Below are 14,236 nucleotides of genomic sequence, written 5' to 3' on the forward strand. Positions count from 1 at the left end.
TAACCATGTCAATCAAAGTCCTATTCTTTCTTTCAGCAATACCATTTTGTTGAGGTGTATATGGTGCATTAAATTCATGTATTAAACCATATAAGCAGAACCATTATTTATTAAATTAAGTTTAACCATTCCGTTACAAGGATATCCTTGTCCAACAAACTTTCCGTTTTTGGACAATACAAACTTATCAGATCCAAACTTAACCTCGAAACCTGCCTTGTTAACAAGGACTCCAGAAACAAGGTTTTTACATATGTGTGGGACATGTAATACATTGGTAAGGGTAACAATTTTTCCAGAAGTAAACTTGAGTTCAATAGTGCCTTTGCCATGTACTTTACTAGGAAGACGATATGCAGAAATCACATCTTCTCCGACAACAGGCTCATATGTCTTGTAAAGATTTCAGTCTTTACAGATATGAATGGTTGCACCAGTATCGTACCACCATCCACTTCCATGATCTGAAACAGTATTTGCCTCTTGCACAACAATGACAAGTTTAGAATCATCGACCATATTTGCTTCCTTATTCATTTGTTTCTTCTTTTGACGACAATCACGAGCAATATGGCCGGGTTTCTTACAGAAGCAGCAAGGGCCCTTCTTCTTACCATTCTTGTTTGGATCTTGCTTCTTAAACTGAGAATCATTCTGAACTTTCAAAGAATTCGAAGTTTTCGATTCTTGCACATTATTAATCTTAGAATAATTTTCAGTTTGCTGACTATCCTTAATCTCACGCTTACGAGCATCTTCTTCAATGCGAAGATGACGCTGCAAGCCTTCTAAGTCATAGTCAGTTTCAGCATGCTTCAGTTTCTTCTTGTAACTATTCCATGAAGAGGGGAGACGAGAAATAATAACCCCAACAATGAATGAACTTACAAGATCAATACCAACATCTTTAAGATGATTAACAATAAGCAAAAGATCACTGACCTGGGCAATGATAGACTTACTGTCAACCATTTTCCAATCCATAAATTTGCAAATCAGGAACTTCTTGTTACTGGCCTCAGAAATCTTGTATTTGTTCTCCAGTGCAGTCCATAGTTCCTTCGCAGTTCCATAAGTACGATGAGCATTGTAAACGTTCAAACCCAAAGCATTCAGAGTATGACCTCGGCCCATGAAATCATCTTCTTCACGCTTCTTTCGCCTTCTCTTCAATTCCTCATCGTCCTTGTTAGTAACAGCAGGAATGGCCTCTAACCCATCTTCCAGAATGTACCAAAGTTTCAGAAACATAAGATTGAATTTGAGAGTTTCCTGCCAGTGAGTAAAACCCTGTCCTTCAAATCGTTCTAACCTATTAAAAGTCTGATTCATGATTTGCAGTGATTGCGCATCAGCCATTGAAGATTCACCCTCCATGTCGAGAATAATTGTCGAAAAACTGTTGGAAAATTCACACTAAAACATGGTGAAGAAAAGAATGTTGTATTAGGATTCAAGGCTCTAATGAAAGATTCTTTTCGACAATTATTCGACCCTTTCCCAATTGAATTGGCGAGTACAAACAGGTCAACGAATATCGCCGTCAGGATACTTGAATACGTGATATTTGCAGCAATAGGTCAAATTCAAAAATGAGTTAGATTCTAGATTCTCCGATGAGTCACCACCATAAAACTCTTTTCAACCAAAGCCTGATCCCAAACTAGAGTTTATCTCATGGTCGGACCATGTAGCATAGGACATAATCATTACATACTCAACTCTTTGCTAACTTGCACAGAATCATATTCCCAAGTATCGATGCTAAATTACGCACAAAGGTGTGTCCATTACGCACCATCCATTCAATTCAATCAAGTCCGCGGGGAAAAACCAGTAACCCATCCATCATTTATTAAATCTAGGAATTAAATTCTTCTGCTGCTGCGCTGTTCTTTTCTCTCGATTCATAATTAATACTCCATAGTCTACATAAATTACTACTTCTCCACGATTCATCACCCTCGGTTTCATCCTTCCGACATTCAATTTTACTGCTTCTTCTTCTTCTTCCAAATTGGAATCAAATAATTTCCTTGTCCTTGTCGAGTCAATGGTAATGAGAAGGTGTTGGTTTTGATGACAAACATTGGGTTTTGCAGCCAAATTCGCGGCTTACGCGATACAATTTGCGGATGCTGTTCTAAGATAATCCCTTGTCTCTCTGATCCTGGTTAGTTTTCTATTCTCTATCAGTTTTGATTTTTGAGGATTTATTTATTTATTTTTAATTGTGGGATTTGATTTTTCAGAGACGAGATCGTCATGGGGTTTGAAAGCGTCTCTAGTGATGCTTCATTTGTTATATGTTGGTGTTTTATTTATTTTTGACAAAGATTTGATCCAGAAAACGGTTAATCAACCATGGTATGTATGTCAAACCCTTCTAATTATATTCTGTATTTTCTAGTTATATTAGGTTTTTAATGAAATTTACAACACTCTAGTAATTGTAAGCTAAGCATTTCACAGTACCTATGGGTAGATTGTACAAGTTAACCAAAGTTACTAGAATAACAAGCTAACAATGATAAGTACAAAAGGTGGTTTCATTTATTGTGCTGCAGCTAGTTCGGATACGTTTTTTGTTTTTGACCACTGCTGGCCCTAAAATCTCCAACTGATAGAAGCAACTGTTAGATCGATTTAATATTAGGTAGCGATAGTTTAGTGGAAGGTTCAAGGGGGGTTGTTCACCAACAAGTCAATTTTTAGGCCTAACACTTGTACTATAGTCTTTAGCACAAAATACCCGCATATTAATCTTTCAAGTGAACTGTGGCGATTGATTTTTGTTGCCACTTTTCCTAGCTTTTTTCTTTAAGAAAAGAAGTGAGAATTGTTTGGTACCGTGTTCCTCCCAGATGTTCTGTGCCTATTTCTATGTGGTAGGCTGGAAGTACGGTGTCTATAGCTGATACAAACAATTTCTTTGGCACTTCAACTTAAAACTTACTTTAGACCTTATATTTATTTGTAGGAGTGATTAATTTCTAGATTATCAGGTCTATATTACTGCATTTCACCATAGTTTATTTCTTTTGTATTTGGCTATTTGCTAACTTTATTCCTATTTTCTCAGGTACACCGCAGCATACTTGTTTGTGCTTCTTGCAACCTTAGCCCAATATTTCATTACAGCAGGAACTTCTCCTGGGTAGCTACCATCTCAGTTCATTTAAACACCATCTTTTGACTTGGACATTTGCTTAAAAGCGTTGATAAGATTAACCATATGCTGTCATTTTCCGTTTGTTTCTGTCGTCCATATTCTCATTATGCATATATCTTGCATTAGGTATGTCCTTGACGCAATGAGGGTTGTCAATGAGTCACATGCTGCATTCAGAAAGACATCAGACTCGAAGTAAGATTGATGATTTTTTCCGTAATTTTCGTATTTTGACTTGGTATCACTGAGATAATATTTGCTTGTTCTAATAATACTATTAGAAGAAAGTGGAAAATCCTTACCAATATGATTATTTACTAACTTTAATTTATAATGATCAAGCAAAGACAATCTGCTTCAAGCGGAGACGGAAGCTTGACTATCTCTGTGGAAGGGGACCAGGTCGGAAGAACTTATTCAGGATCATTCAGCACACCATGGACAAAGATGGTTATGGACATGTACCCCCCGGGATCATCAGTAAGGTACAGAAACTCCGCTTGGTTTTCTGCTTCATTATGTTTAGGTCAGTGAAAAAGTTATACGATGATTGTTTACTTGGGAGAGCTGTTGTTGAACTTACGAATCTTTTAACTAACCCCATCTGATCCAATTAATATGGCTCGGATAAGGAGGCTAGGTTAATATATATTTTTATAATTTCTCCACGCTTTTGAGTTAACATCAGTGCTATTCCCCAAATTGCAACTAACTTGTTGACTTGATCTTGCAGGACTTGGACCTGCAGCCACTGTAATATAGTGCAGGTAATACCATCAAATTTATGCTACATAATTCTTTACTGTATTACTAGGGATGAATTGTAACATCTACCTTACCTGTATTGGATGATGTATTGAAATTCAACTGGAGGTATATACGTAGTAGTTACAGTGTTTCACGTATGCACATATGTGGCTAGGCATCACATGAATCTACTAACTATCCTTGATTCCAGTTCCTGCTTCATTGTATAGAACATGTCACTGGGTACACATGATTCTTTGTTTAGCCTTCCAGGTAGATCCTAGACGTTTATCACCGAGAAACTAATACCTAAAAAAGTTGTAGGAAAGACAGAAACAGAAGAAAAGCAGTGATTATTGAATAATAACACAAGCATGAACAAGATCAAGTTATCAAACTGTAGCTTGAAACTTAAAACTGGGAACAAAACTTTATAACTACATAAGCACATAAACTTTTCACAAGGATCTTCCAAGAGTCTGCACCTAGACAGTTCTCCATTACTAGATCCAGAAGTGTTGTTCATCTCTAGAGTCTTAAGTAGGCAATTTTTGAGCTAAATGTTAATAGTTTGTTTGCTTTTCTGGATATATCAACTATAGGAAACTTGTAATAGCCAAAAAGAACTGAAATTTTTAGTTTGAGTTTAGTAACCTTATCAACGTAACAAGAATTCTATTTGTTGTTGTTAACTTGCATGTTGCGGTTGTAAGATTGCAGCATTTTGGTTGTGTGTGAGTGAAGGTTTTCAAATTTTTATGTGTTAGATATTCTGCAGAGATTTCTTTGCATTTGTAGGATTTATCAGTGGTCTTCTAACGTCTTTGTATATTACACGGTGTGTGATGTTTTTTCAGCCTCCACGATCAAAGCATTGTCATGACTGCGATAAATGTGTTCTTAAGTTTGACCATCATTGTGTTTGGCTCGGGACATGCATAGGCCAGGATAATCATTTTCGATTTTGGTGAGTTTTATTTTGTTGTACAATTTCGTCTTTTAGTAGTCTGATCTATTTGTTGTGGATAAACGGTTAGGCTATTTTATCTTATATCGACCAAAGCCAGCACTGGCTTCACATTTTCTCCAGTTAAAATAAGAGATTCATTTCCTTGTGTCGACATAGTTTGGGAAGAAACATCTTGCCTGATGTGGAGATTGGCCTAGCTTTCAATTTTGTATGAAAGCGGCCTATCAGGAAAGGGGAATGAACTTTTTAAGCCCAATTTTTATTTTAGACTTCAGCATAAAAAGATGTATTTACTGTGGGATGATATGATTTTCATTTTCCTTGATGCAAATTATTTTTTTTAGGTGGTATATTTTCGAAGAGAACATATTGTGCTTCTGGACTGTCATCTTATACATCTCTTATTTGCGGTCTGATACTCTTCGAGCATGGTATGTTGATTTCTGTGGTAAAAACACTGTTTACCTGTTATAAAAAATTTATCATATTCCGGTAACATGTTAGTATCAGATATGTATAGCTGAATCTACAGTTATCGATCAAAACCAATGTATGTATGTTTTAGTGTCATCCACTTAGAAATGTGGGTTGCTGGGTGGATTGAGGTAATTTATAACTCACTGAACAAATTTTAATAATGCCACACTTTCCTTCATCAGGTGGATTGATGCGATTATGATATTACTTCTGGCGACTTTGTTCATGTGCACCATATTCATTTTCCTCCTCCTTATTTTCCACAAGTAAGTTCTGTTCTTCGAAGAGCAATCATTTTGATTATTCTTCAGTTTGGTATTATTGTTACAAAAATTCATTATGCGTTGGTTGCATGGTTTACTGGCATCATTGTCTACTTACTGTGATGTTTTAAATGTATAAGCCGAGTGTGGGTGGTAGTTACAGTGGTCAGACAGTGATAGTAACTTCGACTATCTTTACAAATACCAAGGTCATTGATAGACATGTAAAGCTTATTCCCTAGCTCTTTCAAAAGGTTGAGAATTGGGATTACGGATACAGCATATGATATGTTTAGGGCATATCGTGGTCAAGTTATATGATAGGACTTAAAAGCACATCCTGGGTTAGTTTCGATTATTATTAGTACTTCTCTTTCTTTCGGAAATGATTAGAAGACCATTATGCAACCCATTGAGTGTTATTCATGTCAAGAATGCCAATACTCAGTTCAAGTTGATAGCATATCAAGCCAAAATATTTGGTTTAGTTTATAAGGAGGCGAAACTTGAAGTCTGAAAAATAACCCGAGTGTTCGTTTGTTTGGTGTCATTGTGTTGATTTCTGTCTGGATTTCTATATTAGCATGAAGTGTAAAGTCTTCAATAATAAGGTAAATTATGATTCGTTTTTTTGCAGCTATCTTATACTCACAAATCAAACCACTTTTGAACTAGTGAGAAAGCGTCGAATTCCATATCTAAGGTATGTGTAGCTGAAGGATCAGCATTGACATTTGTTTCTTTTGTCGAATCACATGCCATTATTTTGGTGATTGTTGTAACATGTCCTTAATTTATGTTGTTTTACTTGCAGAGGTATTCCTGCAAAGGTATTTCCATTCAGCAAGGGTATCTGTAGAAATGTCAGGGAATTTTGTTGTACGTGGGGTAAACATAACATGGAATCAGTTCCACCACTTGAAGACCTTGAAGAAAGAGCAAGACCCTACACCTGCTCTGATGTATTATGCTGTCGTTGCTGCTGATTGCCGTGTAAAACTATATCTTTCAGAAAGAATTCTTCTGTTGTAATTAATCTGCGGTGGTGACTCTTGTAACACATGAAACCTGTACCTATTTTTACAGAACAATATGAGATGAGTAGATTTTTACATGGGATTTACTAGTTTTCAGAACCCCGAAGCCCTTTTGATGAGCTTTTAGAGTTTTTCGGCTGAGGTGTAGACTGTGTATGCATATATGAGAGAACAAAATTAGTGCAACTGTACATGTATATTGGAGTTTGTTTATCCCGGGCGCAAAATATAAAAGATCACACAGGTTGGTTGGTTGAATTAACAATTTTCATCCTTTATAAGTGTACTTCTACTAATAAAAAAACGAAACATTACCGAGTTCTAAATTTGTAGAGATATCAAGCCTGTGGCAATGAGGCTGGCAAAAGAAATGGCTCAAACAACAAAGCCTAAAGCTAGAAAAGAAAAAGCCAAAAAAATTAAAAAAATATTTGTGCTGTGAAGGTGGATCGAACACCTGACGTTAGGATCTTCAGTCCTACGCTCTCCCAACTGAGCTATTCCCACTGTTGATAGTTTTTCTACATTTTGTTTATGTGAATAAAGAATTGCATAGAAGAAAACTAGCACTCCGGAGGAGGCTCAGTTACATCCGAAGTAGAGCCACCTAATATAGAGAGTTGTGTAGTTCTCCTTATATTAGATTTATCTACTGCCAGTTTTTTTAAGACACATGTTGGAGGGGTCATATCCCAGTCCGTAATAAAAGTTAGTTTTTTTGCAAACTTAGCAAGAGAGTCTGCTACTTCATTTCCTAGTCTAGGCACAAAATGAAACCCCAAAAAGTTATGAATTTCGCTAATGATTTTAGATGCTTCATCCAGTAAAGCTTTACTTCTCCATGAAACATCGGAGCGCTTTCCTTGCAAGTAGTTGAAACAGCTTTCACAATCTCCTTTAATGCTGAAATCTTTGAAGTTCTTTTCCTTCGCCCAAACTGCTGCCTGGTACACTCCTATTTCTTATGCTTCTTTTGGATCTGTTGATAGCGACGGTCCTGCTCTGCCTCCTTTGAAAATTCTTGTATCAGTACGTAAAATTATAGCAAAACTTGAGGGGGTTATATCAGAATCCCAAGATGCATCAATGTTGATTTTTTGTGTGTTATCATCCGGAGCTATCCAAGACGGTTTGGGAGTAGCAGGTTTCTTTGTCTGTTTAATAGGTTTAGAGTGGTTCTTAGTCCAAAAAGATAGATGTCGTTGAATATCCTGAGATAATTGTGTTGATGTTCTAGTTTTATATTCAAAGACCCTGTTACACCTTTCTTTCCAGATCATCTACATTTTTTGTTAGAATTAGTTCTATAGATATCCCATGTCTTGGTTTTTTAATCCATTCCTTATAGGTGTCTAGTAAGGAAGTAAGGGATCTAGTTTTAAAGAGGTAAGGTTAGGAGCCATTTCCCATATTTCTCTAGCATATGGACATTGGAAGAATAGATGCTCAGCTGATTCTAGATCTTCTCCGCACATCGTACAATTTGGATTAATATCCTCTACTTTACCGTAAAGATTTACATCTTTCGCAATGACATTTTGCAGACATTTCCATAGAAAAACTTTAACTCTATGAGGCACTTCTAATTTCCAAATAGATTTCCAGAAAGAGTCTGGTAGAAGAAGGCTTGTTATTTCTGTTCCTGGTTCATTCAACTTGTCATACATAGATTTAATAGTAAATTCTCCATTGGTAGTCAATTTCCATCTTAGTTGGTCTTGTTTTAGGCTTCCATCAAAATCAAGAAAGAGGTTCATGTTCAGAATTCTAGCCGCCATGTCTTCAGGGAAAGAGTTTTTTACGAGGGTAATGTTCCAGCATAGCGAGTTAGGAAGAAAAATATCAGCTACTAGGGATAGGTGGTTATTGGACGAGTTCTTAAATTCTAGCAAAGAAGAAGTTAAACCTGGAATCCAGTTATCCATCCAAATGTTAACGCTTAAACCATCTCCTATTTCCCAAATACTATGTTTTTGGATTAACTCAAGTCCTTGGCAGATACATTTCCAACTCCAAGAGCTTCTAGTAGAGGGTTTAATTCTGAGAGGGTATTTCTTATTTTTGAAATACCTATTTCTCATAGTTTTTGCCCAAAGTGAGCCTTTCTCTTTGACTAGTCTCCATACCAATTTAGATAGCATTGCCAGATTAAATTTATTGGCATCCCTAAATCCCAAACCTCCCTTATGGATAGGTTTGCAAAGGCTTGGCCAGGCTTTCGGATAAAGTCCACCAGAATTAATATCCTTGCCCCACCAGAAGTCCCTCTGGATAGCATCTATTTTCTTAGTTAATGTTTTTGGGATGATGAAACATCCCATTTGAAAAGTTGGGACACTAGCTAAGACCGCTTTAATCAACACCATTCTACTGGATTGAGGAAGAATTTTTCCTTTCCATCCTTTTAACTTAGATTCCATTCGTTCTATGATAGAGTCAAATGTTTTAACTTTTGACTTGTCAATGAACAGAGGGAGCACCTAGATAAGGATCTTTGAGGTTGATATGTTTAATTTTTAGAATCTTCATCATCATTATTTGGTGTTTCGGTTCAACCTTTTTACTAAAAAAAACCCATGATTTCTCAAAATTGATTAGTTGTCCAGAGGCTTTACTGAATTTGTCTATGGCTTCTAGAAGGTTTTTGCACTCCACTAGATTGGCTTTTACAAAGAGAAGACAGTCGTCAGCAAAGAAGAGATGGGATATAGGTTCGCTTTTAGGTGTTATTTTAACGCCATGGAGAAATTTATTGTGTTCTAGGGAGAGAAGATACCTAGAGAAAATCTCCATACAAATAATGAATAAGCATGGAGAAAGGGATCTCCCTGACGTAATCCTCTAGAGGGTTTAAAAAATCTACCAAGAGAACCATTTAAAAGGACCGCAGTCGAAGTCGTAGAGAAGCATTGTTCAATGAGAAGAGCAGGAAAATGGTAACTTCAAATCAGGTTAAACTCTCGGACTCGGAGGAGCAGGAAAATCTTCGATTCTTCTCATTTTTCTCGGTTGATGATCCAAATCCAACGAGATCCGTGTAATGAGTAAGTGAGAGGTTTTCTAGATAGAGCTTACACTGAGAGATGAATATCAAATTAGATTGGGCTGGGTCCAAGAGCATAGCTCAGTGGTATCCCATCAACTCCAGTAAAGAGGAAGTCAGGGGTTCGATCCCCGCCGTAGTAAAGGTTTGTATTTAACTTAATTTAGTTGTATAGAGGGGTTTAACGGGGTTGGGTCTAGCAGTGGGGTTCGTCCAACTGACCGGATTTGGGTAGGGGTCTGAGTCCGGCAAAAATAAAATAAAAATAGATTAGGATATTTATTTTTGTTTTACCTCCACTTCTCCTAGTCAAAACTCTAGGTAAGTAAGTTGACCTTCGTGCATCATTACTGTCAGTTTTTTAAATTAATGTATGTACATAACTCAGCCAAAAAAATTCTAAAAACTCGTCAAAAGGGTTTGGGTTTCTGAAAACCAGTAATAAATCCAATGTAAAAACATACCCCTCCCAATATTGTTATATAAAAATAGATACAAGCTTCATGAGTTACACGAGTCACCACCGAAGATTCTAACATAAGTGTTCTTTCTGAAAGATATAACTTTACACAATGACAGCATATTACATCCGAGAAGGTGTAGGGTCTTGATATTTTTTCAAGCTCTTCCAGTGGTGGAACTGATCCCATGTCATGTTTACGTACAAAAAAATTCACCGAGTTTCTACAAATACCCTTGCTGAATGGAATACCTTTGCAGGAACACCTCTGAAAATAAAAGAACAAACAACAAGGAGATGTTACAAAAATCACCAAAAATATGGAGGGATGTGTCCAAAAAAATAAACAAATATTATTCCTCATCCTTTAGCAACATATACCTTATTGGTGAAGAATAAGGAAGTATTGATACTGGACAGATATTGCTGGTATAATATTATATTGTTTCCTTATAACAATTAACCCGTTAACAAACTTACTCCCTATAGGAGATCGTATCTTCTCTGTAAATGGATGGTGTATCATCCATATAAAAGTGGCACTCATGTATAATCTCCATTTTATTGTGTAACAGATTCTTAATAAGAAAGAATCATCTCTTCTCTTGTGGATGTAGACTTAAAGAGCCGAACCACTTTAATCCTTTGTGTTTTTGTTCAATCTTCACTCGTGCCAACTGATTCTTCATGGTATCATCGACCAAGCATCGTCCCTGTGATATTATTCTTTTCCCTTCACTTTGTTGGGAGTATTTTTTTTAAATGAAGAAAGCAATATTTCTTTGAGATTATTCATTGTGTTACTGAATAGTAAGAATTATGTTATTTGGTCCCATATAATAGCCTTGACTCTTGGTAGAAAAAAGAAATTGAGTTTTATCAATGGAAACTCAAACTGTCACCGTCTAAAGAAGAATCCAAGTATGAGAAGTGGGTATCAAGAAATCATACTGTTGGATCTTGGCTTCTTAATTCCATGGAAGTTTCAATTTTAGAAAATTTTACTTTCTCAGATTCAGCAAAAAGAAACTCGAAGAAAATCTATGAGTGCTGAGCCGGAAACTGTTAAAGAGATGAATAACACGAGTGCGCTCTTCTTGTTGATACGTTTTTCGCAGCAGAAAAAGGTAAGCAAATTCATTACAGTAAGCATAAAAAAGAGAACTACAATTATGGTCATTGCAAGCGAACTGGACATACCAAGGATAGTTGCTGGTTCTTACATCATCATCTCAAGATTAGTTATGAGAAGCATAAGAAAGATTATATGATGTTGTAGCTGATAGTTCGCTTTCGATAAACGACTTGGCTAAACTTCTTATACAACATTTGAGTAAGTACGTTCCTTCTGAATTCGTTACATCTGCATTTACTCATGATGTTTGTGAACACGGAAATAACAATGGTACCTTCGTGTCCACAAACAATGTTCGCAATACAACCAAAACTTAATAAATGATTGAATGTAAATAAAACTTATGATAAGGGAGATTCAAAGACTTCGGGCTCGTCCTCGTCTTTCATCATAATGAAAATTATGATGATGGGCAAAAATGATAGTTAAGTACGAAGAGTAAAATGCAGAAAGTAAATGAGACGCGGATTTACGTGGTTCAGCACTAAGGTATACGTTTACGGGGGTTGGTGTTGCACTATGTATTCAAAGGTTACAAAGATAGTCAAATGACTTTGGTTGAGGAACGAAGCTAAGAGGGAAATAAAACTCATACTTACTCTTCCCATTTCTCTCTCATGGGTTCTCTCTTACTCTCACTAAAAAATGGTCGACCCCTTCTCTCTTAGTGGAGAGGGGTATATATAGGCTTCTTCTGTGGGTCTCGTTCTTAGAGTACAACAGTCCTTATCCTCTAGGTTACTGCGTCATCCCGACGCTACCTTCGTTATGACCCATCGTCCCCCAACGACATTATGCAGAAACGAAGGCGAGCCCCCTTCTCCTCCATAGGATGTTTGACACGTATCCTATGCTTGTGTCATTTAATGCGGGTGGTTGGGGTCGCCTGCACGCGTCAGGTGGCTGTTTGGTCCCCCTGTCACATCTTTGTCTGCAAAACTCATCCCTACCCTTGATCTCGGATCTTCCTCGGTATGGAGTAAAGTAAATCCCTCAGCCTTCTATGGTACTTCGCGGTAGCTCATTCTTATGGTGCCCCTTGATCCTATGTCGTTGGATGGGTCTGATGATGAATAGATGTAGATGACAGATGCCCCTTGGGTGTTAAGATGTGGCATCCTATCTCGATGTTCAAGAGCCGTCTGCCTTCTACGTGTAATTCTTTCGACACGTGGTGGAAGATAACTTATGTGTATACAATTTGCCCCTTTTCTCCAAGATTGAAGTTGGTCAAAGTTGGGAGAAAACTGTCTTCACAGTCTTCCCACTCCTCTCATTAACTCCTCCTTATACTTAGGGCACGTTTCCCACTACTAGCAATAAATTCTCCTTGAACTATGTGACGGTTTCATGTTTGTGTTATAAATATGAGAGAGGTTCCAAGTGAAATAAGTTTTATTCTATTCTTCATTCTTGTCAGTCCAAAACTCTTCATTCTCTTCTCTGAACCTCTTCATTCTTCTTTTTATTTTCTTAAATTTTGCTACTACTGTTCACTTAAGCTACTGCTTTTAATTAGTTCTGACAAGATCTTTGGAGTTATATCGCCGTCTTCGTTCATCAGGTGCTTGTCAATCATCTCCGTTCATCCGTAGCGCTTTCAATTCAGGTATGGTGTTCTTCCTGCTTTTGGTGTTGATTTATTTTCCCTTTTCTGCTGCTGCTGTGTCTGGGTTTTGTGATGAAGAACATAATATACGAAAGTATATATACTTTCCCCTGTTATTTATCAAAAAACCTAGAGCTTTTCTGCTGATCTTCGGGTCAAGGATTTTTCGTATTCTTATGGCTATGATTGGATTAGGGTTTTCGGACTTCATGGAGTTCATCAAACTGATTGTTTCTCCAGTCTTTTTCTCATGCTTTGATGATGTTGCTGATGAACTATGATAATTGTAGATTCTATTTTCTGATCTTCGTTCTTCTTTCTGCCCCTTGCAGACATGGATGATCGTCCTCGTGTTCCTTATAGTACTCCTCCGTCATGCCCTTACAGATCTCCTCCATCTAGAAGTCATGATATATCTCCGCCGAAGGGTGGTCCATGTAGGTCTTCTCAACCGGATCTTCGTACTAATAAGATTTCGTCTTCATCAGGTCCCAGGGTTACATCTACAAAGAGGGGGGGATCCACTGAAGGGTTCTCGATACGCAGTTAACCGTCCTTCCGTTAATCCTTCTTCTCAACGCGCTGAACCGACAAATGTGCAGCGTCCTTCTTCTCATCATGCTGAACCACTGAATGTGCAGCCTATTTGTTCTGTTGCCCCAGTTACGATGCCTTCTCAGAAGCCTAAGGTTCCATAGTCTACCCTTCCCGTAAATGAATCTTCTGCTAAATGCGCTACACCGAAGGTGGACCTTTCGAGGAATCCTTCAACCAAGAGAAAAGCTTCGGATATGAGTTCTCCGAAGAGACCTTCATCGGTCAAAGCTGATAGTTCTGACGTTTCCCCGTTTATACGAAGCGTCTCGGTTTCCAAGAAGAAAGTTACTTTTAAGCATGTTGATCTCGAAGCGTTCAAGATAAAGCATGACCTCGAGGCTTTTGAAGTTAAGTTTTATGCGCCAGATGATGATCTTACTTATGATATGATTGTGAACTATAAGTACGATGACTTCCATTTGCTGACAACCGTGCAGGCCTTCGAAGCTGGCTTGATGTTGCCTCTATATAAGTCGGGGGATTCTTTTTATTATGACGCTCTAGACCATCGTGAGGGTTCCACTCCTCATACTCACTGTCGTTCAGTGGTACAACTGAGTGGAAATTATCTTCGTACGTTGAAAGAGTGTTATCTTCGGAGTAAAGGCGAGATGTCGATGACGTGCTACGTTCCCAACCCTGCTGAGAAAGATTGGTATACTCCTGAGAATTTCAACGCTTCTTTCGGGGATTATGTTAATGGTATAAATCGTAAGCCATGGAGTG

The 14,236-nt window shown here is 37.5% G+C and overlaps 1 protein-coding gene across 1 annotated transcript; it reads left to right on the forward strand.

Annotated features, from left to right (window-relative positions):
* Window positions 1-1,751: 1,751 nt before the first annotated feature.
* On the forward strand, window positions 1,752-6,924 carry LOC113289090 (protein S-acyltransferase 10-like). The gene is made up of 11 exons (XM_026538261.1): window positions 1,752-2,173; window positions 2,253-2,367; window positions 3,083-3,157; window positions 3,299-3,367; window positions 3,520-3,657; window positions 3,906-3,939; window positions 4,777-4,886; window positions 5,234-5,320; window positions 5,549-5,632; window positions 6,267-6,332; window positions 6,444-6,924. Exons 1-11 carry the CDS (start codon window positions 2,080-2,082, stop codon window positions 6,613-6,615), a joined length of 1,044 nt encoding a protein of 347 aa, XP_026394046.1. The 5' UTR covers window positions 1,752-2,079; the 3' UTR covers window positions 6,616-6,924.
* The last annotated feature ends 7,312 nt before the right edge of the window (window positions 6,925-14,236 follow it).

The sequence above is a fragment of the Papaver somniferum genome, chromosome 6, assembly GCF_003573695.1.
Source record: "Papaver somniferum cultivar HN1 chromosome 6, ASM357369v1, whole genome shotgun sequence".
NCBI lineage: Eukaryota > Viridiplantae > Streptophyta > Magnoliopsida > Ranunculales > Papaveraceae > Papaver > Papaver somniferum.